This window comes from Malus sylvestris, chromosome 2 (genome assembly GCF_916048215.2).
Source record: "Malus sylvestris chromosome 2, drMalSylv7.2, whole genome shotgun sequence".
NCBI lineage: Eukaryota > Viridiplantae > Streptophyta > Magnoliopsida > Rosales > Rosaceae > Malus > Malus sylvestris.
In genome coordinates this window covers 34,106,354-34,134,269 of record NC_062261.1, presented here as the reverse complement: position 1 = coordinate 34,134,269, position 27,916 = coordinate 34,106,354, and the positions used below count along the sequence as shown (strand labels likewise).

The 27,916-nt window shown below is 38.6% G+C and overlaps 2 protein-coding genes across 4 annotated transcripts in view; both read left to right on the top strand.

Annotated features, from left to right (window-relative positions):
• Positions 1-517: 517 nt before the first annotated feature.
• LOC126589253 (dynamin-related protein 4C-like) lies at positions 518-27,622 on the top strand. 3 transcript variants are annotated; one of them, XM_050254512.1, is made up of 2 exons: positions 518-1,439; positions 26,099-27,622. In XM_050254512.1, the coding sequence occupies exons 1-2, from the start codon at positions 663-665 to the stop codon at positions 27,398-27,400; spliced, it is 2,079 nt and encodes a 692-aa protein (XP_050110469.1). In that variant the 5' UTR covers positions 518-662; the 3' UTR covers positions 27,401-27,622. The 3 variants fall into 3 exon arrangements, with proteins under 3 accessions (XP_050110469.1, XP_050110462.1, XP_050110451.1); XM_050254505.1 differs by having other exon boundaries at positions 519-1,155; positions 25,815-27,622; XM_050254494.1 differs by having other exon boundaries at positions 521-750; positions 25,410-27,622.
• Positions 9,237-27,916, top strand: part of LOC126589274 (nudix hydrolase 16, mitochondrial-like) — a 32,824-nt gene continuing 14,144 nt past the window's right edge. Inside the window, exon 1 of the mRNA XM_050254536.1 lies at positions 9,237-9,245. The gene's annotated coding sequence lies outside the window, so the exon portion shown is untranslated. The remainder of the gene's footprint in view (positions 9,246-27,916) is intronic.

Genomic DNA, 27,916 nt, shown 5'->3' with positions numbered 1-27,916 from the left:
CTCAACTAAATTTAAAATTGTGTAGTAATTTAACTGTTAATTAACATATAAAGGAACCATATTATTAAATTAAATATTAAAATTTTGACAATATGAGATAAAGGGCTACCTTTTAATATATTTGATTTTTCAACATAGTTGATCTTAAAAAAAAAAAAGCAATTTCGAATCATTGTGTTTGTCGGAAAATTTTTAGTTATGACCAGAATACAAATGATATACTACGTGTTTTTATGCAAATGGTGAAAATTTAATTTTTAAGTTATTAATATTTTAATACACATAATCCACCATTTATATAGAAACACGTGATATACTATTTCGTGTGACAAGAACACTAAAAAATCTCTCGTGTTTGTCTGGTAACATCCCCTTTAATTCTTCTCAAATACCAATACAAGGGCACCTCCTCATATCTAGTGTGTATTGTGCTGCTGTGTACCATGAGCACAGTAGCTATTGAAGGGTCCGCTTCTTTCACTTCAACTAGATACTTGGAAATCTACAGGTTTGGCGTTTTGCATGTGAAGGAATAAAATAGACTTCATCTTTTTCACCACAAGCCTGTCTCCAGTTTTGGTTTGCATTATATATACAGTACTCTTCATTGTCTCTTCCTCAACAACCACTCTTTCTTTCTTACCCTCATACCATCATCGGACATGGAAGGAAATAGGAAGCAAACAAAACTTGGTTCAAAAACCACCACCTCATCATCTTCATCAACCACAACCACTTTCAAAGATGAAGGTTCATCAGCAGCACTCGTTGTTGGAGCAGAACATGCTGTACCGCTCAGCGTCTTTGAGGACGCGCCTATCGTGTCATCCTACAACGACAAAATCCGTCCGCTGCTCGATGCAGTTGACAAGCTGCGTAACCTCATGGTTATGGAGGAAGGTATACAGCTCCCCACCATTGTTGTCGTCGGAGACCAGTCGTCCGGCAAATCTAGCGTCCTCGAGTCCCTCGCCGGCATCAGCCTGCCACGTGGACACGGTATCTGCACCAGGGTGCCTCTCGTAATGAGGCTTCAACACCATTCCAGTCGTGAACCGGAGCTCTCCTTGCAGTACAATGGCAGAGTGGAGCACACTGACGAGGACAACATTTCTGAAGACATTGTCAATGCTACTAATTTGATTGCTGGTGAAGGTAAGGGTATTTCAGATACCCCATTGACTTTGCTTGTGAAAAAGAAAGGCGTGCCTGATTTGACCATGGTTGATCTCCCTGGAATCACTAGGGTTCCAATCAATGGCCAGCCCGAGGATATTTGTGATCAAATTAAAAATATGATCAAGGCGTATATAAAACCAGAGGAGTGCATCATACTAAATGTGTTGTCTGCTACTGTTGATTTTCCTACTTGTGAGTCGATTCAGATGTCACAGACTGCTGATAAAACCGGTGAGAGGACTCTTGCTGTGGTCACCAAGGTTGATAAAGCACCAGAAGGGCTACTCGAGAAGGTTACGGCTGATGATGTCAACATTGGTCTAGGTTATGTCTGCATGCGGAACCGGATCGGAGATGAAACGTACGAGGAGGCAAGGGCAAATGCCGACAAACTGTTTCGAACTCATCCTCTTCTTTCAAAGATTGATAAGTCTATGGTGGGAATTCATGTTTTGGCTGACAAGTTGGTGCAAATTCAAGCTGCTAGCATAGCCAGGAACTTGCCGGATATCGTTAAGAAGATCAATGACAAGCTCAACTCTTGCATTTCAGAGCTCAAGAAAATGCCAAAGAGTCTATCCTCCGATGCTGAGGCTATCACTGCTTTCATGCAAATCATTGGAGTATCCAAAGAATCCCTCAGGAAAATTCTTGTTAGAGGAGAATTTGACGAATACCCGGGTGACAAGCGCATGCATTGCACCGCTAGGCTGGTTGAGATGCTCAATCAGTACTCGGATGAACTTCTTAAGTGCAATGAAAGTGACCCAACAGTTAATTTCTTGACTGAGGAGATTAGGATTTTGGAGGAAGCTAAAGGTATCACTCTTCCTAATTTTCTTCCGCGCAACGCTTTTCTTTCCATTTTGCAGGGAAAAGTGAGAGGGATTTCAGATATACCCATCAGGTTTGTTGAGCAGGTGTGGAGTTATATTGAGGATGTGGTTCTTGCTGTGCTAATGCATAATACACAAGACTATTATCATCTCCATTTGGCCACCAGAAGAGCTGGCCATAATCTCATAGCAAAGATGAAAGAAAAGTCAATCCACTGGATCTTGGAGATTGTGGAAATGGAGAAACACACTGATTACACTTGTAATCCTGAATATGCAGCTGAATGTAGTAGGCTTATGACCAAGCAGAATGCCTTCCTAGACGGTTTGAACGACGAGAAACGTCCTTCCAAGATAGTTATAGAGGGTATTGGGGAGGTTGAAGTTGAAGGCCTGAGGAAGTATAAACGTGTTGATCTATCTCAGGCTTACGACTTGAAAATGCGGATGACTGCCTATTGGAAGGTTGTTCTGAAAAGGCTGGTTGACAGTATGGCTTTGCATTTGCAGTTGAACGTTGCTAACCTTGTGAACAAGGACATGGAGATGGAGATTGTGGGAGAGCTAGTCGGACCTAATCACGGCTGTGGGATTGAAAAGATGCTGGAGGAATCTCCATCAACTGCAGTCAAGCGTGAGAAGCTCAACAAGAGCATCAAAAAGCTCAAGGATTCGAAAGAGGTGGTTGGTAAGATCATGGATGGCGTTATAACTTATGCTGGTTAACTTATGTGCATTGCGTGATGCATACTATGAACAATAATGGTCTGTTAATTTCCAGTTTAATATCTAGTTTGCTATCTAGTTGTCATCCATGTGTGGATGATCGGTTTCTACTTAAACAAGAACATATTTTGTTTATCATGTACCTCGATGTGTTCCTGTTTACCTCGATGTGTTCCCGTGTATGATATGTTCCTACTTAATTAACAGTGCAGTTTGCTTATAATCTACATGGATGTTTATCTTTGTTTCTCGGAAGTTTTAACGAAACTTTTGCGGTAATGTTTATTTTTAACGAAAATGATATTTTTACTTTAAAAAGTTATTTAGGTACTATTCACTTACAACATATTTTTGTCCTCTTAGTTAAAACCTTAAAGTTTTCAACCTTCTTTCATTAGTTTTTCTACTTGATGGAGAACGCATATCTTGTTTCTGAGTTGCTTCAAATCTTTACTTCAATTGATGAGCTATATGGAATCTAGTATAGCAGAATAACCAAAATGATTTTGTACTGAAAGAGTAAAATAATTTAAATTTAGAGACAAAAAAAAATTATGTTAATGTCAGTGATTATTTTGGCTTAAAAGCCAATAAAAAATCCTTTTTTTTTCTTATCGTATGGGAAGGTTTGATACGCGGTTCAAGTCCTCTATATTTCACATATCAACAAAGTACCAGTAGACCAGAAGTTAGTTGATACTCTATTTTGCTCTAAAACTTCTAAGAAATCAATACAACGCACGACTTCCAACTCCTTGCGAGCAGAGTTGGAGGAAGTCTTCATGGACCGCTAACATGAAAGATCTAGTACGACTTAATGAGACTGATAAGCAAAATCCAACTACTAGAATTTGGGCAAATTAAATCAAGTTGTTTACAATTCTCCCATTTTTGCAATTTGTGGTTTATGTTGTTTAAAAATTAACGAGAAGGTCTTGGATTCAAAACATTATATTTATTTTTTACTTTTCTAACCTTTACAAATTTATTTTCATGAGAGTTTATTTAAATTTACAAAATTTAGCTAAATGATCAAGAAGTTTAATAAGAATAAAAGGTTTTTGTTGATTAAAATTAATGAGAGGTCATGAGTTCGAAATGTTATATACATGACATTCGTTCTAATTCAAGTCTAACATTCAACAAAGAGTAATGCGTAAACCCAATATTTAGACAAAATTTACAAATCATATGACGTGTCATTAACAAGTTTAATTTAGTGCTCATTCATTAATTATACATATCAATTAAAGACTCAAAAACATCATTATTTTTGGATCTCATATTGACAAGGTTAGTAAATAAAAAAAAACACATCACGATTTATACAAAAATACTTTAAAAGTTTAGATAAAAGGAAAACAAAACTCATCATCTATCTACTTGTAAGCCTGGATTTTTTTATTTCATTCTTTCGGTACAAAACAAATTAGTTTTTCCATGTTTGTAAAATTATTATTTGAAGTACTTTTCTAAGTATAATTTTATCAAAATCTTACATGTGAAAACAAATAATTTTCTTATATAAAGCTAGGACATATTTTTGGCGTTGCCCCAAGCCTAAAAAATCCCAGAAAACGGCACTATTTATAATCGTATTTTGTCTTCAGCAATACCTAACCTCCATCCTGCAACCCACCATCTTCAACCGCCAACACTCTTTTTCTTCCATCTTCCTCGTTGACACCTTTTTCACATAGAAAACCCCTTCCACAACGTGTGCACAACACTAGGAGCGGCAATCCGGATCTGGTCGTCATATCCAAATACGATCCTGACTGATCCTCACTCGACTGGCTTACCAGAATATCGGGGTCAAGCGAGTTGTGGTTTTGCCGAAAGCAAGGGTGTCTTAGATGCCCCCTTTAGCCGCATTCGCTTCTCGTTTGTTTCGTTTGTTCTTACTTGCAGGAGCATGTGATGGTAATTTAGATCTAGTGTTTCTCTTTCGGTGGTGACATTTGGTTAAGGATATCATCTAGTTGCGGGTTAAAAAGTTTTGTGTTGCGATACCTTCGTCGAATTCAACGCAGAATTGGAATTGAATAAACAAAAATGAAAATAGAATTTAGGCGGAGAGATCGAGAAAGATGAGAGATAGATTAAACGGGCTAAGGCCTGTTGTCAAGGGTAAATTTGGAAACTCACTAGGGTACTTGCTTGGGCCAATTTTATTAGGTTGTTTTGTCCTAACTATTAAATAAAGTTGTTTGCATGTTTTTGGTTAAGATTTAAAATCTTAAAGCCATTTATATTAGTTCCTCTTAAAACCGATTGATAATATAGGAGTAGCCCAATACTTATACGTACATGCAATGTTACTTATTTCCCCGATGTTGGACGGATACTCCAGCACCCACCCACCCACCCCCCTCCCCCGGGGCGAGAGCAAACTTTCAAGCCAAATAGGTGGACAAAATAAATTGAGTGAAGTGACGAGGGACAACCTACTTTAATACTATAAAGAAATTGAAATTCTATCATAAAATCAATTGACAATATAAGGAGTAAGGATGGACAAAATACCCGCGGTTACCCGCCCATTTAAATTTCACGGTTACAATTATAGGTAACCATTTAGATAAATAAACGGTTATGGGTATAACCGTTTACCAGTGAAATTTAAATGGGTGGTTATGGGACTTAACCGCGGTTATAAATAGATAACCGTTTACCCATTTATTTTATATATGTAATGTTGAATATTTTAAAAATAAAATAATATATATATGTGTGTGTGCAGCTGTTTGACAAGGGATGGGGAGTTGTGTTATTAACCCAACAATCACATCTCTTCGATTTGAATGTTGCATCTTTTGATTGTTGCCGAAAAGACATGATTCATGATCAACAAGTGTAATCCTTCTCCTAACCATGTTCTCTATCGGACAAAATTTAGATCAATGCTATTAACTATAGTGCATGATTTATATATCTAATTATAATATAATGTAGCTCATATTATATATATATATATATATATATATATATATATATTATGTTAATACTTTACATTATGGGTTAAATAACCCAAAAATACTATCTTCTAAACAGTTTTCGTAATCCAAGAATACTTAACAAATATTATATTACCTTCATTGATAACAATTAAAAATATCGTCCGTAAACTTTATTTCAATTATTGGAATGATATAAGGACTTAAAAAAAATTAAAATACGGAAATGTATGATGAATTATAACGGTGTTTAATTGTCAAAAAAAAAATTACGACAATTTTTTATTTATTTACAAGTTGTTAAAAAACATGTAGACGAGTGAAAAATGGGTAATGGTAAAAAAATAAAAAATAAACTGGTTAAAAAGGGTAAATGGGTAAACATGTATTAAACGGTTACAGTTAAATGAGTATGCGGTTATGAGTATGGTTAACCGTTTATAAACGGTTATGGGTATGAGTATAACTGTTTAGGCAATTACCCAACGGGTAAACAGTTATGTGGGTATGAACATAAACGGTTATGGGTAAATAACCGCGGTTACCCGTCTGCCACAACCGTTGCCCATCCCTAATAAGGAGTAACCTAATTATTTATAAGTACATGCAAGGTCTCTTATTTCTCTGATGGGAAATAGATACTCTAACAATATAGATCATGCAAGTTTATTCTCGACACAAAAAAATTATTCTCGGCCCAAAAAAGGGTTTAGGACCTGTATTTGTTACATTATTTACAAAAATTATTTTTATACAAATGTTTTAGATTATTGACTTAACTTGCAAGTCAATGTCTTTTTAGCCTATGTTAGTGTGTGGAAAAGAGAGTTTGGAAAGTTTTTCATGTTTGGTAAGTCTAAAGATCAGAAATGGATTTCTTGGCCCATAAAACCTTACTTGATTTCATTTCAAAATTACTTTGATTTTATTAAACAATTGCTTCCCTGTAAATTAATCATGAATAATGCACCGAAAATTTGTGAATATGGTTTTTACATCTCAAATATAAGTTCTGGTGCTTCAAGGAAAAAGATTATTTGATCCTAAGTGCCAGTACAACAGTACAAAGTAAATACAATTTTGAATTCAATAAAAAAAAAAATACAATTCTGAATTATTTCTCCTGGAGTAATTAAGCACATCCAATATCAATTACATTGCTAGAAAGATGTGTATCGTATTTATTTTTGAGGTGACTCCTGGTTTCATTTCAATTAACAAAGTGTGGTTAATGGTGGAAGTCCGAAAGAGTGCTATATTTGCCAACGTATTGTAATATCAATTTATCATCATCCCTCATCTTTTACTCTTCGCAACTCCTGCTTTTCATCAGAAATGGGTGGAGGAAAACAAACTCAAACAGAAACCCTAGTTCTTTTCTTTTTCTTGTCAGTATCAGTAACCCAAGGTTGCTTGTATCCGCATGAGAGCTATCTATTTTCTGTTTAAATGAGTTGCAACCTAAGAGGGTGCTTAGGTGGGTCTGGATGGGCTAGGCGTGCCTAGACGGTCTAGGAGGGCCTTAGCAGGTCTAGGAGCTCTTTTTTAATTTTCAAACGCCTAGACATTAATCGGGATGATGGTCAACTACCTAGCGCGGCGATGCTAGACGGGGATTTTTAGAACAGTGAGCATATCCAAGAATTTCCAGGATATTGTTAAGAAGATTGATGACAAGCTGAATTCTTACCTTTCAGAGCTTAACAAAATGCCAAAGTGTTTGTCCTCCGTTGGTGAGGCTACGACAGTTTTGATGCACATTATTGGATTATCTAAAGAATCCCACAGGAAAATTCTTGTTAGAGGAGAATTTGACTAGAACCCTGATGAAAAGCACATGCATTGCACTGCTAGGCTGGTCGAGATCCTCAATCAGTACTCAGATGAACTTCATAAGTGTGCAACGAAAGTGACCAGAAAGTTAATTTCTTAATAGAGGAGATGAGGATTTTGGAGGAAGCTAAAGGTATTGCTCTTCCCAATTTTCTACCGCACAACGCTTTTCTTTTCATTTTGCAGGGAAAAGTGAGAGGGATTTCAGATATACCCATCAGGTTTGTTGCAGTTGTGGAGTTATATTGAGGATGTGGTTCTATCTGTGCTAATGCGTAACACGCAAGACTACTATCATCTTCAGTTGGCCACCCGAAGAGCTGGCCATAATCTCATAGCAAAAATGAAAGAAATGTCATTGAACTGGATCTTGGAGATTGTGGAAATGGAGAAACATACAGATTACACTTGTGATCCTGAATATGCATCCGAATGGAATAGACTCATGACCAAGCAGAATGCCTTCATAGAAAGAATCTTGGACAACGAGAAACGTCCTCTAAGATAGTTGTTGGTGGTATTGGGAGGGTTGAAGTTGAAAGTCTAAGGAAGCATAAACATGCGGATAGCTGCGTATTGGAATGTTGTTTTGAGAAGGTTGGTTGATTCCATGGCTCTGCATTTGCAGTTGAATGTTGCAAACCTTGTGAATCATGAAATAGAGATGGAGATTTTCAATGAGTTAACGTTCCCTTAAAGCTAAAACCATTAATCCGCTGACTCTTCTTCCAACGATTAACTAATTCACTGTAACGCCCAACCACTATGTGCCAAATTGACAACCCCCCGGTAACCAATACCATAACCGAATGCCAGCTAATATTCCACAACACGCCACGTGGAAGTACGACACCAAGGAAGTCCATTCCGTCGAGAGATATTTCAGTGTGATCTGCATACGTCACATGTCACTATACAAATAGTAGGATTTGTGTTAAAAAGTTAATAACTTAAAAAATAAAAATTTTCACTATTTACATAAAAATATGTGATGTACTACCCATGTCCCATCAAAATGAAAAATTTATCCATTCCGTCAACATGATCCAAAAACCACCAGATCCCAATTGTGTGTATATAGGTATTGTTTGATATGCAGACGGGACGAGACAAGATGAGATGGAATGGAGAGGGAGCAAAGATGTGCGCAGATGGAAACAAAGAGGAAGAAGAAGGAGACGGAAATGTTATAATTTTGTGTTCCACGGATGCGGGACGACTCGTTCCAGAAGGTGAGGTAGAACGAAAATTCACCCAAAACTTGTCCCATGGAACAGCACGTTCCATCCGTTTTAGGCACACTAAATGTGGGATGAAACGTCTCGTCCAACTCCGTTCCGTCCCGTTCCACGTATCAAACAGTACCCCAGTTGTTCTCCAATAGTGGGGCCCATTTGATCTATCGACCACGTGACTTTGACCACCATCACCGTCCGATTCGATCCGGTCTAACCGCTTTTATTTATTTATTTTTTCCTTTTATTCTCTCTCTCTCTCTCCCCCCTAACCCAGCCCTCATTTTTCCCTCTCTTTCTCTCTGCAACCAAACCCTAAAACAAAAACAGAACGAAATCTGAAATCTACAGCCATTGGATGATGCGAGGGAGCGCCGGTTGCCGCCGTCGAAGCCCAGAGAACCAGTGCTGGGAGATTTATCCGGTGCGGGCGTGAGCATTGTGACATCGCGTAAAAAACCAAATTAAAGAACCAGAACGATTTCAATGGCGGAAGAGGAGGAGAGAAATTGTTGAAGATTTTCAAAAAAGAAGAGAAAAAGGATTGAGTTTTTTTTTGGTTTGGGCGCTTAGTATGTGTGATATAGTGGCCCGTACGGGTCGGCATCAGCAACGCTACGAGGCCGGTTGTCGCCTTGTTGCCGGGTATTTAAATTTCTTCTCTGTACATATATTGCTTTATAAATACAAACATATAGGGTTGTCTTTATATGTGTGTGTATATATTCGTTTGTATATGTTTGATTTGGATTGATGTTGATGTTGTTTGTTTATGTGGTGTTCTAGTGGTGGAGGTGGACCAATGTGTCTCCAAAGTTGGTGGATTTTTCTTGTGAAGTGGTATTTTGGATTTTGACTGGTTGATGGCAACCATTTGGATCTTTAAGCAGGGTCGGATTAATGGTTTCTTTTGTTTATTGATTGTGTGTGTATATATTCATGTTTATTATATAAGGCAGGCAGAGAATGTGGGTTTATTAGGACAAACAATGACCTTGTATTGACTTACCTGAGTTTCATCTGTAAGTTATTCATGAGAAATTTTGTTGGATCACATATGAAAGTGGCAGATATGGCGTGGTTATACTTCCTCAAATTTGTAAATTTTTGGGACTTTATTAAATATCTTGGTGATATTATTTGGGAATGTTTTCATTGATGCAATCATTTGGGCAAGGATAAGCTAAGGAGTTGAGGGAACAAAAATTGGAAAGGAACTTATGTTGTTTCATTGTTTGTGTCTACATTCCCAACTTAGGACCTAGTGGTAGTAATTATAACGCACCACAAAGTAGCCCACAATAATCCTATTAATTTTCCTTATTAACACTAAGATTTGTCAATTGTAGTATATGAAAATAAGGGTCTTTCCCTCAGAAGATTGTTTTATCCAAATACTTAAAATGTCACAAAAACGGGGTGGCTGTCTCCACTGACCAGCCACCGAACAATAATTATTAGACTAACTTAAACTTATCCAAATGCAACGAAATTTTATACACATAAACTAGACACACCAAGCTATGCTCACACAAATTTTTGGAATTTTTGGAGTTGATTTGCTATTTAAATTAAATCGTACAAAAGCAGTACAGAAACAGATTTTGAGTAGATCACAAGTTTGAGAAAAACGAGTTAGGGGAATTGTTATCCACCACCAAATAATCATGCAAACATGTTATGTTTCATTCAAATTCCTTTTATTTCCGGATGAAGATGCTCAAGTTGGCTCAATGTTAGAACACAACCTATTACTCTTTCTTACGTAGTATGTTAAGAGAATGGCGTTTTCAACTTAACGTAGTCCCTAGCATGCAATCTAGAATGGCGTGTTCATAGATTTAACAAGTAGAAATCATTAAGAACGAAAAGAGTTTGAGTCATCACAAGGCATGGTAAGTACTGGCGTTGTCTTACTTATTCTAGAAATCGGTTCACATGTTAACCACAATTAACAAGTGCTACTCTAGAACATATGTAGATCCTCATTCAACAAGGGCAGACATACATATATTCATAGCATTAAAATCCTAGATATGCTCACTATGTATGCATCCATAGAAACACATAAAGAATTTATCAATGACATAAGTAGTAAAACAATTTTCATCCTTTCATAAAAGTCATTCAAACAAAATATCACAACAAACTTACAATCATATTCGGGGCTTCAAAACAGCTCCTAACTACTAAAAATTATTTACACATTATTCTCAAATTAAACCAAAAGTTAAACATGAGTTTGAGAAGATAAAACCAAGAAAAATGGAGTGAAGCATCTTCTTTTCTCCTTCTGCCTCTCCTGCCGTGCCTGCCCTCGTCTGTCGCTGTGTCTCTGTGCTTACTTCTTCTCACGTCTGACTCTCTCTCTGCTGCCCTCTGCTTTCTTATTTCTTTTATTTTTTTTTTCTTTCCCTCGTTTCTCTTAGTCTCTCCCCTTCTCTTCTGTCGCCCTCTCTTTATTTTCTGTATTTTCTTCCTTTTTCTGCGCGCGCCCCTGCTCCTGTTTTATCCCTTTTCCCTGCTACGTCTCTCTCTCTCCCCGTGTCTATATATGTTTTTCTGCTCCTGTCCTCCCTCTTTTATTTTATTTCTCTGCACAGTACGTGCTCTGCCTTCCGTCAGTATGCCATCCTCTCTTCTTTGTTTATGCCGTGTCCCTCTCTCTTTCCTCATCCTTTTCTTATATTTTTTTTCTTTTCTTTTCCTTCCACTCCATTTTGTCTGCCCGTGTCTTTCGAACCACTCCCTCTGTTTTATTTCTTTTCTTTTTGCTGTGCCGCACTCCCTTCTTCTTTTCCTTTGATTATTCCTCCATCAGTCCATTATTTCTGCTCCCTTGTCTGCCCTTTGTGCCGTTTCTTTTTATTCTTTTTCTTACTGCCATCCCCACTCCCTCTGCCTATTTTATTCTCTATGCCTTCCTTTCCGTCCCATTTATTTCTGTTGCTCCGTGCCTTCTTAGCATTTGAACTAATATTAACACTGTCAGACTTTTTTTTTCCTTCTGCTTTAGTTTGTTTCTCAGCATGATTTTCTTTCATGATGAAAAATAGAGTAAACTGGTTCCTTATAATCGCCAATTAATAGTTGAGTTCATAAAAGATATTGTTTTAGTGATGTAACTTTTTGTTTGATGAGTTAAATGTGGTGACTTCTTTGTTGACTTGTAAAATATTTATGTTGTACATACTTATAGGGTTATGCATTACAATCTCATGTGCTTTGGCTTCCTCTGTTTTTTGCTCTTTTTATTTATGATATCCAAAGAAAGTGTGCATACAAAACTAGTGAGTTTTACACTAGTGGTGGGTAATTTAAATATGATTAAACTAAGTATGCATACACAAGATGTTGTAGATGTCAAGAGGGTAGGAGATAGAATCATAGCAATCAAGATTGTAATAGGACAAGAACTTATCAATGTGATTAGTGCGTACGCACCTCAAGTAGGGTTGGATACGAGTTCGAAGGAGAAATTTTGGGAAGACCTTGGAGACTTGGTGCAAGGAATTGCTCAGACGGAGAAGTTATTTATAGGAGGAGATTTAAATGGACACGTGGGCAGGGAGACAGGCAACTATGGAGGTTTTCATGGTGGCCATGGTTTTGGGGAGAGAAACGAGGATGGGGAAGCTATCTTGGATTTTGCAATGGCATATGATCTCTTCTTAGCCAACACCTTCTTTAAGAAGAGAGAAGAACATGTAATCACCTACAAGAGTGGGTCGTCAAAAACACAAATAGATTTTCTTCTAATGAGGAAAGGGGATCGTATAACTTGTAAGGATTGCAAAGTTATACCAGGAGAGAGCGTGGCTAATCAACATCGCTTGTTGGTGATGGATGTACATATCAAAATAGTGAGACAAAAGAACAAGACTTGGAAGTGCCCAAGGACTAGATGGTGGAATCTAAAAGAAGAAAAACAAGCCATTTTCAAAGAGAAGGTAATCACCCAATGTGTGTGGGATAGAGAGGGGGAAGCTAGCCAAATGTGGGACTCCATGGCTAGTTGTATCCGAAAAGTAGCAAAAGAGGTATTAGGAGAGTCCAAGGGCTTTGCCCCACACCAAAAGGAATCTTGGTGGTGGAATGAGGAGGTACAAACAAAGGTGAAGGCTAAGAAGGAATGTTGTAAAGCCTTATACAAGGAGAGGACCGATGAAAATGGTGAAAGGTATAGAAAAGCGAAGCAAGAGGCGAAGAAAGCTGTCAGAGAAGCTAAGTTAGCGGCTTACGACGATATGTATAAACGACTAGATACCAAAGAAGGAGAGTTGGATATCTATAAACTAGCTAGAGCAAGGGAAAAGAAGACAAGGGACCTAAACCAAGTGAGGTGCATCAAGGATGAGGATGGAAAGGTTCTTGCTACAGAGAACGCGGTTAAAGACAGATGGAGAGGTTATTTTCATAATCTTTTCAATGAAGGACATGAAAGGAGTGCTTCTTTAGGGGAGTTGAGTAACTCAGAAGAGTGTAGAAACTACTCTTTTTATCGTCGAATCCGGAAGGAAGAAGTGGTTGTAGCTTTGAAGAAGATGAAGCATAGAAAAGCAATAGGCCCAGACGATATACCAATCGAAGTGTGGAAAGTTTTGGGAAAGACAGGTATAACATGGCTCACTGACCTTTTCAATAGGATTTTGAAAACGAAGAAGATGCCAAATGAGTGGCGAACGAGCACTTTGGTGCCTATCTACAAGAATAAGGGCGACGTACAAAATTGCATGAACTATAGGGGTATTAAGTTAATGAGTCATACAATGAAGCTCTGGGAGAGAGTCATTGAGCATAGATTGAGGCAAGAGACACGGGTTTCGGACAACCAATTCGGGTTCATGCCAGGGCGCTCAACCATGGAGGCAATATATCTCTTACGAAGAGAGATGGGAAAAAGGATTTACACATGGTCTTTATAGATTTGGAAAAAGCGTATGATAGGGTCCCAAAAGACATTCTTTGGAGGATTTTAGAGAAGAAAGAAGTACGAGTAGCATATATCCAAGCTATAAAGGATATGTATGAAGGAGCAAAGACTGCCGTAAGAACTCATGAAGGACAAACCGAAAGCTTTCCCATAACTGTAGGATTACATCAAGGCTCATCCTTAAGTCCTTACCTTTTTGCGTTGGTAATGGATGAGTTAACAGGACATATTCAAGATGATATTCCTTGGTGTATGCTTTTCGCAGACGATATAGTGTTGATAGATGAAACTCAGGAGGGGGTAAATGCAAAGCTTAACCTTTGGAGAGAAGTGTTGGAATCTAAAGGTCTTCGCCTAAGCCGATCAAAGACAGAATATATGGAGTGCAAGTTCAGTGCAAATGGAGGCCAAAACGAGTTAGGGGTGAGGATCGGAGATCAAGAAATACCAAAGAGCGACCGTTTTCGTTACCTAGGATCTATCTTGCAAAAGAACGGAGAATTAGATGGAGATCTCAACCATAGAATACAAGCTGGATGGATGAAGTAGAAGAGTGCATCTGGCGTGTTGTGTGACCGTCGTATGCCACTGAAGCTCAAGGGAAAATTTTATAGGACGGCAATAAGGCCGGCGATGTTGTATGGCACAGAATGTTGGGCGGTGAAGCATCAACACGTACACAAAATGGGTGTAGCGGAGATGAGGATGCTTCGTTGGATGTGTGGGCACACGAGAAAGGATAAGATTAGGAATGAGGATATCCGGGGTAAAGTAGGAGTAGCCGAAATTGAGGGAAAGATGAGAGAAAATCGGTTACGGTGGTTTGGACATGTGCAAAGAAGGCCTACTGACGCTCCGATTAGAAGATGCGACTATGAGACAGAGGTTCAGGGCCGAAGGGGTAGAGGAAGACCTAGAAAAACTTTGGAAGAAACTCTAAGAAAAGATTTAGAGTACTTGGATCTAACGAAGGACATGACACAGGACCGAGCACAATGGCGTTCTAAGATTCATATAGCCGATCCCACTCAGTGACTTGGATTTTCCAAGTCTCCAACCGAGAAGTTTTCCTCACTCGGAAAATTAAGGGAACACTACCCCAACCTACATGCTCCACTCAGAAAGCTTCAACATACAAGCTTCAACAAAAGAAAATTCAAAGAACTTAGCAAAGAAGACTTTGGTGTATTTAACACAATACGTTGAAATGAAGGAAAGCTTATTTATTGATATCCCCGATAAGCTACAAATATGTACATATACATGAGTCAAAATAAACAAACAAGATGGAGCCTTCACAAAGGTTGCTTAGGAGAAGTCTCAGCAGTCGGTAGAGCCCCAGAAAGAGAAGGCATCGGAGGGGGATCATTCGGAGCCTCAGTACTGGACAGAACCCTAGAAGGAGGAGGCATCAGAGGTTGATCATTTGGAGCTTCATTACGCGGTACAGCCCCAGAAGACGAAGGCAATAAATGCCTCTGGAACAAACCCACAAATCTCTGATGATCAAGTAAAACCTGACCATCAGTTTCCTTCATCTGGTCAAGCTTCCTCTTCATGTTTGTAGCATAGTCATGTGCGAGCCGGTGCAACTGTTTATTCTCATGCTTGAGCCCTCTAATCTCCTGTTTGAGACTCATCACTTCGGCCGCCAATGATTCAACTTGGCGGGTTCGAGCAAATAGGCGTTGGGCCATATTAGACACAGAACCTGCACACTGAACACTGAGAGCCAGCGAATCCTTAACAGCTAACTCATCAGACCGTTTGGAAAATAGTCTGTTATCTTTGGAAGTGAGAAGGTTCCTGGCCACCACCGCAGCGGTCATATCATTCTTCATCACGGAATCCCCAACGGTAAGAGGACCAGTAGGGGAAACGAAGGATGGGCGTCATATGTTGTCTGGAGAAGGCGGGGCTGCCTCTTCAACAAGGTTCAAGTCAAAACGACGGTCGGAGGGGCCAGACATTTTCAAATGTGTTGAAGAGAGAAGAGGTCGGACAAATCAAGATCTTAGAAGTGCAAGAATGGAGCTTCTACTGGTGGAGATTCAAGTGTGCTTTGGAACTTAATGCCAGCCCCTATAAAAAGCTGCACTCGACGGAGCTTCAGACATCGAAGAGGCGCCTGCTTAGAAATCGAAGAGGTGTTTGCTTTCTCAAAAGCTGGGCTGCTTAGAGACCACGAGGGTTGATCTCATAAATCGAAGAGGTGTTTGCTTTCTCAAAAGTTGGGCTGCTCAAAGACCACGAAAGCCGATCTCAGAAATCGAAGAGGCGCTCGCTTTCTCAAAAGCTGGGCTCCTCAGAGACCACGAGGGCCGATCTCAGAAATCGAAGAGGCACCTACTTTTCCAGCCTTGTCAGCACCTGTCACACGCACACTCAGCTTTGCGGAAATTATGGGTATTCTGTCGAAGATTTATGGGGAAGTAGAAAACACATGAATCTTACTGTCCAATCACTCACTTCCCACACGCAACAATAGCTCATGGGTACCACAGATAACTTTGCCAAAGTTCTCTGCCAAAGTTGAGCACGTGAAGCTTGCAGCTCCCACTACATCGCTCTGACCAAGAAGGGTAAAAGAATAGCAAAGAAACAGCACTAACAAAGTTTAGACCCATAAGTTTTGAAGGTCTAGCTATCATATTATTACCCACAAGGGTAAAGGAACAGTACCACTGCTGGATAATTGGAAAGTCCCTGTGTGTCAACCTCTGTGCCTCGTGACAAGGTAGACTAGTAAACATGCCCAACCTTTACTCACATTCGAGAAAACACTCCCAATAAGATTGCTTGCTCCAAAATCGAAGAGGCACCGTCCTCCGAATCTCGAGAGCCAGACTCCCAACATGACTACTTTCTCAAAAATCGAAGAGAGGGTAAAGGAACAGTACCATTGCTGGATAATTGGAAAGTCCTTGTGTGTCAACCTCTGTGCTTCGTGGTAAGGTAGACTAGCAAACATGCCCAACCTTTACTCACATTCGAGAAAACACTCTCACCAAGATTGCTTGCTCCAAAATCGAAGAGGCACCGCCTTCCGAATCTCGAGAGCCAGACTCCCAACATGATTACTTTCTCAAAAATCGAAAAGACATTGCTCCCCGAATCTCGAGAGCCAGACCCCCAGCATGATTGCTTTCTCAAAAATCGAAGAGGCATCGTTCTCCGAATCAATCAAAGAGGCGCTCGCTTTCTCAAAAGCTGGGCTGCTCAGAGACCACGAGGGCCAATCTCAGAAATTGAAGAGGCACCTACTTTTCTAGCCTTGTCAGCACCTGTCACACGCACACTCAGCTTTGCGGAAATTATGGGCATTTTGTCGAAAACTTCTGGTGAAGTAGAAAACACATGAATCTTACTGTTCAATCACCCACTTCCCACACGCAACAATAGCTCATGGGTACCACATATAACTTTGCCAAAGTCTCTGCCAAAGTTGAGCACGTGAAGCTTGCAGCTCCCATTACATCGCTCTGACCAAGAAAGGTAAAAGAATAGCAAAGAAACAGCACTAACAAAGTTTAGACACATAAATTTTGAAGGTCTAGCTACCATATTATTACCCACAAGGGTAAAGGAACAGTACCACTACTGGATAATTGGAAAGTCCCTGTGTGTCAACCTCCGTGCTTCGTGGCAAGGTAGACTAGCAAACATGCCCAACCTTTACTCACATCCGAGAAAACATTCCCAACAAGATTGCTTACTCCAAAATCGAAGAGGCACCGCCCTCCGAATCTCGAAGCCAGACTCCCAACATGATTACTTTCTCAAAAATCAAAGAGACACTGCTCCCCGAATCTCGAGAGGCAGACCCCCAGCATGATTGCTTTCTCAAAAATCGAAGAAGCATCGTTCTTCGAATCTCGAGAGCCAGATACCACATACCACTTTTTCAAAGTGCTCTGACAGAGTTAAAACATGTGAAGCTGGCAGCTCCCACTACCGTGCTATGACCAAGCAGGGTAAAGGAATAACATTACTACTTGTTGTTAGGGAGACTCCTATATATGTCGACCTCCATCCCCAACGGACAGGCAGACCTGCAAAAATGCTCAACCCTTCCTCATATCTGAGAGGGCACTCCCAACGAAACCTTTCGAAATATTCAGCTTTCTTTCCCCCGATAATACCTCTGCAAACAAGCTATACTAGAGCAAGAATATCTCATATCATCAGGGTTAAAAGCAAGAGTATCCCATATCATGCTTTTTCCCTGTCTTTTCCTTTGGCCTTGTTTTTACCTGCAAGACAAGGAGAAAGAAAGCAATCAGTCAGCACTTGAAATCAAGCTCCCAGCCAGGAACTGACTGCCTGGAACCCCTTACCTGATTACTTACCTGGCATTGCTCTCGAGTACTCATCTTCAACATCTTATGTTTCCAGGGAAGATACCGCATCTGCTTGAGGAACAGATAGGGCAAGTGCGAAGGATACAAGGAAGCATGTGGAGACAAGCGTAACAGCACACGTGCCGATACATCCATTACTCTGTCAAAAGCAAAAGTATCCCATATCAGCAGGGTCGAACGTACTCTAGATTTGATGGACTTGTTTTGACCCTCAAATTCTTCAGTCGGCCTTATACTCTGGAGGAAACCAGAAAACCCTCCAGCTCAGTTCAAGAATAAGCCTGTGGAAAGTTACTTCTTCAAAAGCAAAAGTATCCCATATCATCTCTTCTCATTTTTCTTCTCTTTATCCTTCATGCTGCTGCAAGATGGGGAGAAGGTGAACAATCAGCCGGAGCTCTGATTGCTTACCTTGTCTGTCACCTCTTTCAGCAGATCCCCTAGCTCGGCGACTTGGGGGACTCCTACTACATGGTTTGTATCGCGCTAGACCAAGCCTGAAACTACAAGTAAGCTTCAAGTGAAATTGATACATTACCTTGTGCATCTCCACCAGTTAAAGATACCACCCCTGGATGGAGGAAGAGTACTTCCAGAGAAGCTGCCACATCTACCTATGAGACAGATAAGGCAAGTCAAGATGATACCACACTCCGATACTTAGAAGTTTCGTGATTACGAGATCATTCTCCCACAATATTTCCTAATGTCATTTGTACTCTAATGTCATTTGTACTAAATCATTTACTGGTACTCACTAAAGGAGAGCTTGAACCTATGTACTTGTGTAAACCCTTCACAATTAATGAGAACTCTTCTATTCCGTGGACGTAGCCAATCTGGGTGAACCACGTACATCTTGTGTTTGCTTTCCTATCTCTATCCATTTATATATTTATCCACACTAATGACCGGAGCAATCTAGCGAAGATCACAAAAGCGACCGTTTTCGCTACCTAGGATCTATCTTGCAAGAGAACGGAGAATTAGATGGAGATCTCAACCATAGAATACGAGCTGGATGGATGAAGTGTAAGAGTGCATCCGGCGTGTTGTGTGACCGTCGTAGGCCACTGAAGCTCAAGGGAAAATTTTATAGGACGGCAATAAGGCTAGCGATGTTGTATGGCACATAATGTTGGGCGGTGAAACATCAACACGTACACAAAATGGGTGTAGCGGAGATGAGGATGCTTCGTGGGATGTGTGGGCACACGAGAAAGGATAAGATTGAGAATGAGGATATCCGAGGTAAAGTAGGAGTAGCCGAAATTGAAGGAAAGATGAGAGAAAATCGGTTCCGGTGATTTGGACATGTGCAAAGAAGGCCGACTGACGCTCCGATTCGAAGATGTGACTACGGGACAGAGGTTCAGGGCCGAAGGGGTAGAGGAAGACCTAGGAAAACTTTGGAAGAGACTCTAAGAAAAGGCTTAGAGTACTTGGATCTAACGGAGGACATGACACAAAACCGAGCGCAATGGCGTTCTAGGATTCATATAGCCGACCCCACTTAGTGGGAAAAGGCTTTGTTGTTGTTGTTGTTGTTGTTGGTGGGTAATTTAAATATGATTAAACTAAACAAGGAACTACTTTGGAGTTTCCCTTTGGAAAGGGATTTCACATGGAATGCTATGAGCCTATGATCAGAAACAAAATATTCAATTTATGTTAATGGCTGGAAGTCCAAAATAGTGAGTGGCTAGAGTCATCTCCCAAGGAAATACATTCTCAAGGCATCACTTATTTCTCTTGTTGTAGTGGATAATTGGTTGAAGGGACTTTTAGAAAATGGTATATTACACTCATCTAGACCAGACAGTAGGAGGTGGAAGTTGGAGTCAACTGGGACATTCTCTTGCCGATTCTATGTCATAATCAATCTATTTCATTGTTTCATCTCTCTTCTGATTTGGAAGGCTAAATTATCTCTTAAAGTGATTATGTGCTTCTTCGGGTGTGTGGGAAGTAGAGAACTTATAATAAGTTACTATTTAATTTAAGAATATGTTATTCACATGCAGGGAGGCTGGGAGAATGATGAAACTGTTGAGGAGGCAGCCGCAAGGGAAGCTGTTGAAGAAGCTGGAGTTCGAGGAGAGCTAATGGTGAAATACGTTTTTTCAACTTATATTTCTTCTAATTGTTATTTCTTGAGCTTTTTCCATATTATCACCTCTAACTTCTTTGAATAGTTTCTCTTCATCTGTTGAAGACTTGAATTGCTTTTGGGGATTGCAATTTCTTACTTTTGCTTTGTTGCAAGATGATGCATCCATTTAAGGCTTTAATTCTTTAGATTGTTTATCAGTTTGTGTCTTGATTGGATTTCTTGTGTTTCACAAGACTTGAGCAGTGGATCTAATGTTTGCATTAGATCCATTTTACATACTTGTTACTTTTCATTGTGGGCAGTATGATTTACCTTGACAGAACTGTATGTTAGTTATATGGGCACCAGTTGAGTTTAGTAGTTGTAGAAAGCATAACTGAATTGAGCTGACCTCTCAGGGCATTGTAGTCTAAAGTAGTTATTTTCTCTATCCTATCTTATTGATAGATGAAGGAACTTGGGGGTTATTAAATTCCAGGTGCCGATGTCCAATTTAATCAATATATTGGCTGTCATGGAGAATAATAAGGATGCATTGAAATGTGGGCCTAGATAAATGAAAGACTTCTTTCGGTCTATTGAAATGTGAGAGACTTGCGGTTTACAAAGCCTTCAGAAAAGTAAGGTTGGTCTTAACCGTTCCATTCGAATCCTATGGAGATCCTCTGCCTGATGCATGACACGTGGGTGCATCCTCAGTTTTTATGCCCCCTAGGACACGGTTTGAAGAGAGGGGAGAGAGCCGTTTGGGCTCTGTGTTTGATGACTGACAGAGACAGACGACTGATGCCAGCTGCATGCCTTTCTTTAAAGGGAATCCAATGTTTATATCAAAAGGGCATTGCGAGCAGCAAGTGGCCCGTGTAGATTTAAAAAAAAAACAATTTATTGGCTGCCCTCCATCATGGCTTATTGTTCAAAGCATGCCACTTTTCAAATTGCATGCCACAATGGAGTCCACTTCTCTTAGGTTTTTTCTTTTCAAAATTTTTTTTTAATGTTTTTTATTATGTTCCTTGTCATGCCGTTTTTGTCCTCTTTTTGTTAATTATTCATAGGTTTAGTTAGTGTCCTTTGTAATATTTAATTTTCTTTGTAAGGTTGTTGCTACATTTTTTTTTTCACACCTTGAGGACAAAGTGTGAAATAAGTTTGGGGGTGGGAAAGTAAATTTTAGTTTTTTTATTATTGTGTCAGTTTAAAATTTTCATTCTTGTTAAGTTAATATCCATAGATTATTTTAAACGTTAGAACAAATGGACATGGTGAAGATTAATCCCACATTAGAGTCTTTGCTATTTATCGTTACTTAGACACTAATTCATGAATTATACTTTGAACTTTGCACATCACACCAACATGGTTTGTGGGGAGTGAGATTGAAACACTTGCTTTTAGTCTAAGTTTATTTTTAATTTTTGTTTTAAGTAAAGTCAGTTATTATTGTGAAAAAAGTAATAATTGTCTCACTCGAGGTTTTGCCTAGTAACCGGGCCAGTCCTGCCTAATCAGCAGTGATTCTCGCGTCAAACGGTAGAATTTTGGCATGGGGCAGGGTGGTTAATTGGTTTCGTAGCCTTTTCAGCTCGGGTTAATAAGTCCTTAGGAGTGTTCTACACCTAGTGCCCTAAAGCCCTAGTGGTTTGGGAATCATTGACCTAAAGCTCGCTACATGGATTGGATTGAAAGCTTAAGTGAACCGACATTGCACGACCACTACTGTTACTGAAAAAAAAAAAAAAAAAGCCAGAAAAAAAATTGAAAAGAAAAAGAAAAAGAAAAATAGTTATATTTAAAGTTAGTATGTGTGAAATAAAGAAGGACGAGAGGTAAGGGTTTTAGTCGAGTCTCCTTAATTATGTGGTTCACTTTACATCAAAGGAAGTTTGTGAATTCTTTTCTAATTGATTCTAAATGGTTTAGACTCTGTGGTGGGATTGGTTGGAACTTTTGAAAAAATGTTCTAGTTTTTAAAATTTGCTATGGATTGCAACTTTGAAGGTCAAATTTTTGTCAGTTAATTTTAGCTAGTTGTCTAGTTTGTTAAGTTTTTATTTTTGTTTGAGTCTTGTTTTGCTTGAGGACAAGCAAAAAGCTAAGTTTGGGGGTATTTTGATGAGTAGATTTTATATTATATATTTTACCCTAATCTTAGTATATTTTGGTTAATATTTTGGAAGAATTTTGATACTTTGAATTGTATTTTCAATATAGGACTTTCGATTTCCTCTGAAGCAAAACAGGACCAAATGGACGAATTTTGGAGTAATTCCAGTTGGAGGACGTTCGTGAGTCACTTAGCTTGATCATATCAAAATTTGGGATTTTTCCACCAAACGGTTATTTTCTGGCAATGAAATAAAGAAGCAGTGCGCAGTGCTGAAAAATGACGTTTTTGGGCTTAAATTGCGTTTTTGGAGCCCAAGATGACCTCGGATGGGTTCGTGGCCTTCTGGAAAAGTGTTCAGAATATTCTAAACATTAAATCCAGCTATATTGGGCCAGTTTTGGAGCAGCTTATGGGTCCAAAACGTGGCTATTCAGATTTTAGGCAAATTTTACCATTTAATTTAGGGTTATGTTTCCTATTTTATTGGATTATTAATTTTAGTTTTTAGGGTTTGTGTGGAGGCTTAGCAGATATATTGCTTGGCCGTCTACCATTTTTCTTTACGCTTCTTTTATGCAATTTTGGAGACAGAGAGAATTGTTAGGGTTTTGGAGACTTTTTACTTGGAGGTACTTTCGATCCTTTTCTTGAATATATTTTCTATGATTTCAATTACGAATATGCGGAACTAATTTTTTTTTGCTAGGGCGAAGCCTTGAGCCTTAGCATGAATATGTGATTTTTATTTAATTGCTTATGATTGATTGCATGCATACTTTGAATTGTTAATCACTGGGATAAAAACTATCTAATTGTCTTAATGCTTGATCAGCATTAGGATATTTAGAAAAATAATTTGATGCAATTTTAGTCGGAAGGTTCCCTGAAATTGACTCTGGCTTCTTGTGATTAATGATTGTAATTTCACTTAGGATGAATATCACGTCTTAAGGATTGCATGGTTTTTCAAAGGATTTTCATAAAGCATAATGAGTATTTCATGTTCAGATTTGATCCGAACATCCGGACGGGTTGTATGTTAGATATACGTTCTATGTTGGAGGTTCCAAGTAGAATATGAATTAGGAAAATCTAACCTTCAAAGTGGCATGTGTAGATCATAAGTAATTGGTAAAAATTCATAGGATTGCTAGGTGATGGTGGAACCTTAGTGCTTTCTTAATTTTATTCTCCCAAAACTGTTTTCTTCTCTCTAGCTCTAATATTACAGATTGTTTATTTTAATTCATTAATTTCGTTTTTATTTTAATTAGGTTATAAAATCAATAACCTAAACTTCTACTTTACAGTAATTAAATGGAATCTGATTAGTTTCGAATGATTTAATAGTCCCTGTGGAGACGACCTTGCGAGATCCGTTTATACTACAATAACCTTGTGATTCTTGCAAGTAAAATAGGAAATTTAAGCCCGTTCACATGAGTAGTAAAAATCCTATCAATAATATACTTACTATAATGAGAATTAAAATTTATAATATAATCTTAAAATCTTATTTATGAACACCATAAAATTATAAATAAAAAAGAGACATTAAATACATATACTGACATTAAATAGAGTCTAGAGACTAAAAATCAATTTTTAATCTTGTATAAAACATTTTTCTAAACTTCATCTTGTTTAAGGATTAAAATATATATATTTATTTTTTTTTCAATTTTCCTTTTGATCTTGCAACGTTGTATAATAATAAGAACAGTTTATTTTTTAAATAATCTTTCTCATTTATTTTTGTTTTGTCAAGATAATCTTTCTCATTTTATTGTTTGATTTTTTGACATAGTTAATCTTTAAAAAAGTCATCGTTCGAATCATAACATTTGAAAATGAAAATAAATCAACATGATTCTTTTCGGATTCTTTTGATGAGAATTCTGATAATTTGTGATTCGTGTTCGTTCATTGAATATCGTATGATCAGTTTTTATCAGTTACCATTTGTGTTTTATTTTAAATAAAAATATTTTAAATAATTTCTAACCGTATGATATATAATTACCAAATACGATTTACGAATTTCTAGAATTCTCAAAATAAAATTCGGCGAGAATCCGGAATTGAAAATAAAAGCCTAAAAAGTTAGAAAATCAGTAACATCCTCTTATTTCTTGACACATCCAATACTGTGATAATATCTAGTGTACTGTGTACTGTGGACATCCCATCAGCACAATTGGCTATCGAAGGGTCTGCTTCTATCGCTTCAACTAAATATTTGGAAATCCAGAGGTTTGGGGTTATGCATGTGACGGAATAAATTAACTTTACCCTTTTCACCACAAGCCTGTCCCCAGATTCTTGCACTCTTTGATACTTGCTTGGTATTAGAAATGGGAGATTCAAAACATTTTTTAGCAAAATGCTTATTTGAACTTTTTTTTTTATTTCCTCCGTTTTTCTTCTCATCTTACAGCATTTTTTTTTTAATCTATTCTCATCTTACAGCATTATACAATAAAAATAAACGTTTATTTTCTAAATCATGTTTTAAAGATCCAATATGTTGAAACTCAACTAAATTTAAAATTGTGTAGTAATTTAACTGTTAATTAACATATAAAGGAACCATATTATTAAATTAAATATTAAAATTTTGACAATATGAGATAAAGGGCTACCTTTTAATATATTTGATTTTTCGACATAGTTGATCTTAAAAAAAAAAAAAAAGCAATTTCGAATCATTGTGTTTGTCGGAAAATTTTTAGTTATGACCAGAATACAGATGATATACCACGTGTTTTTATGCAAATGGTGAAAAATTTTAATTTTTAAGTTATTAACATTTTAATACACATAACCCACAATTTATATAGAAACACGTGATGTACCATTTATATAGATACTTGGAAATCTACAGGTTTGGCGTTTTGCATGTGAAGGAATAAAATAGACTTCATCTTTTTCACCACAAGCCTGTCTCCAGTTTTGGTTTGCATTATATATACAGTACTCTTCATTGTCTCTTCCTCAACAACCACTCTTTCTTTCTTACCCTCATACCATCATCGGACATGGAAGGAAATAGGAAGCAAACAAAACTTGGTTCAAAAACCACCACCTCATCATCTTCATCAACTACAACCACTTTCAAAGATGAAGGTTCATCAGCAGCACTCGTTGTTGGAGCAGAACATGCTGTACCGCTCAGCGTCGTTGAGGACGCGCCTATCGTGTCATCCTACAACGACAAAATCCGTCCGCTGCTCGATGCAGTTGACAAGCTGCGTAACCTCATGGTTATGGAGGAAGGTATACAGCTCCCCACCATTGTTGTCGTCGGAGACCAGTCGTCCGGCAAATCTAGCGTCCTCGAGTCCCTCGCCGGCATCAGCCTGCCACGTGGACACGGTATCTGCACCAGGGTGCCTCTCGTAATGAGGCTTCAACACCATTCCAGTCGTGAACCGGAGCTCTCCTTGCAGTACAATCGCAGAGTGGAGCACACTGACGAGGACAACATTTCTGAAGACATTGTCAATGCCACTAATTTGATCGCTGGTGAAGGTAAGGGTATTTCAGATACCCCATTGACTTTGCTTGTGAAAAAGAAGGGCGTGCCTGATTTGACCATGGTTGATCTCCCTGGAATCACTAGGGTTCCAATCAATGGCCAGCCTGAAGATATTTGTGATCAAATTAAAAATATGATCAAGGAGTATATAAAACCAGAAGAGTGCATCATACTAAATGTGTTGTCTGCTACTGTTGATTTTCCTACTTGTGAGTCGATTCAGATGTCACAGACTGCTGATAAAACCGGTGAGAGGACTCTTGCTGTAGTCACCAAGGTTGATAAAGCACCAGAAGGGTTACTTGAGAAGGTTACAGCTGATGATGTCAACATTGGTCTAGGTTATGTCTGCGTGCGGAACCGGATCGGAGATGAAACGTACGAGGAGGCAAGGGCAAATGCCGACAAACTGTTTCGAACTCATCCTCTTCTTTCAAAGATTGATAAGTCTATGGTGGGAATTCATGTTTTGGCTGACAAGTTGGTGCAAATTCAAGCTGCTAGCATAGCCAGGAACTTGCCGGATATCGTTAAGAAGATCAATGACAAGCTCAACTCTTGCATTTCAGAGCTCAAGAAAATGCCAAAGAGTCTATCCTCCGATGCTGAGGCTATCACTGCTTTCATGCAAATCATTGGAGTATCCAAAGAATCCCTCAGGAAAATTCTTGTGAGAGGAGAATTTGACGAATACCCGGGTGACAAGCGCATGCATTGCACTGCTAGGCTGGTTGAGATGCTCAATCAGTACTCGGATGAACTTCTTAAGTGCAATGAAAGTGACCCAACCGTTAATTTCTTGACTGAGGAGATTAGGATTTTGGAGGAAGCTAAAGGTATCACTCTTCCTAATTTTCTTCCGCGCAACGCTTTTCTTTCCATTTTGCAGGGAAAAGTGAGAGGGATTTCAGATATACCCATCAGGTTTGTTGAGCAGGTGTGGAGTTATATTGAGGATGTGGTTCTTGCTGTGCTAATGCATAATACACAAGACTATTATCATCTCCATTTGGCCACCAGAAGAGCTGGCCATAATCTCATAGCAAAGATGAAAGAAAAGTCAATCAACTGGATCTTGGAGATTGTGGAAATGGAGAAACACACTGATTACACTTGTAATCCTGAATATGCAGCTGAATGTAGTAGGCTTATGACCAAGCAGAATGCCTTCCTAGACGGTTTGAACGACGAGAAACGTCCTTCCAAGATAGTTATAGGGGGTATTGGGGAGGTTGAAGTTGAAGGCCTGAGGAAGTATAAACGTGTTGATCTATCTCAGGCTTACGACTTGAAAATCCGGATGACTGCCTATTGGAAGGTTGTTCTGAGAAGGCTGGTTGACAGTATGGCTTTGCATTTGCAGTTGAACGTTGCTAACCTTGTGAACAAGGACATGGAGATGGAGATTGTGGGAGAGCTAGTCGGACCTAATCACGGCTGTGGGATTGAAAAGATGCTGGAGGAATCTCCATCAACTGCAGTCAAGCGTGAGAAGCTCAACAAGAGCATCAAAAAGCTCAAGGATTCGAAAGAGGTGGTTGGTAAGATCATGGATGGCGTTATAACTTATGCTGGTTAACTTATGTGCATTGCGTGATGCATACTATGAACAATAATGGTCTGTTAATTTCTAGTTTAATATTTAGTTTGCTATCTAGTTGTCATCCATGTGTGGATGATCGGTTTCTGGTTAAACAAGAACATATTTTGTTTATCATGTACCTCGATGTGTTCCCGTGTATGATATGTTCCTACTTAATTAACATTGCAGTTTGCTTATAATCTACATGGATGTTGTTTATCTTTGTTTCTCGGAAGTTTTAACGAAACATTTTCGCTATTGTTTACTTTTAACGAAAATGAAAAGTCATTTTGGTACTATTCACTTACAACACATTTTTGTCATCTTGGTTAAAACTCAAAGTTTTCAACTTTCTTTCATTAGTTTTCCTTGTTTCTACTTGATGGAGAACGCATATCTTGTTTCTGAGTTGCTTCAAATCTTTACTTCAATTGATGAGCTATATGGAATCTAGTCTAGTAGAATAATCAAAATGATTTTGTACTAAAAGAGTAAAATAATTTACAATTTAGA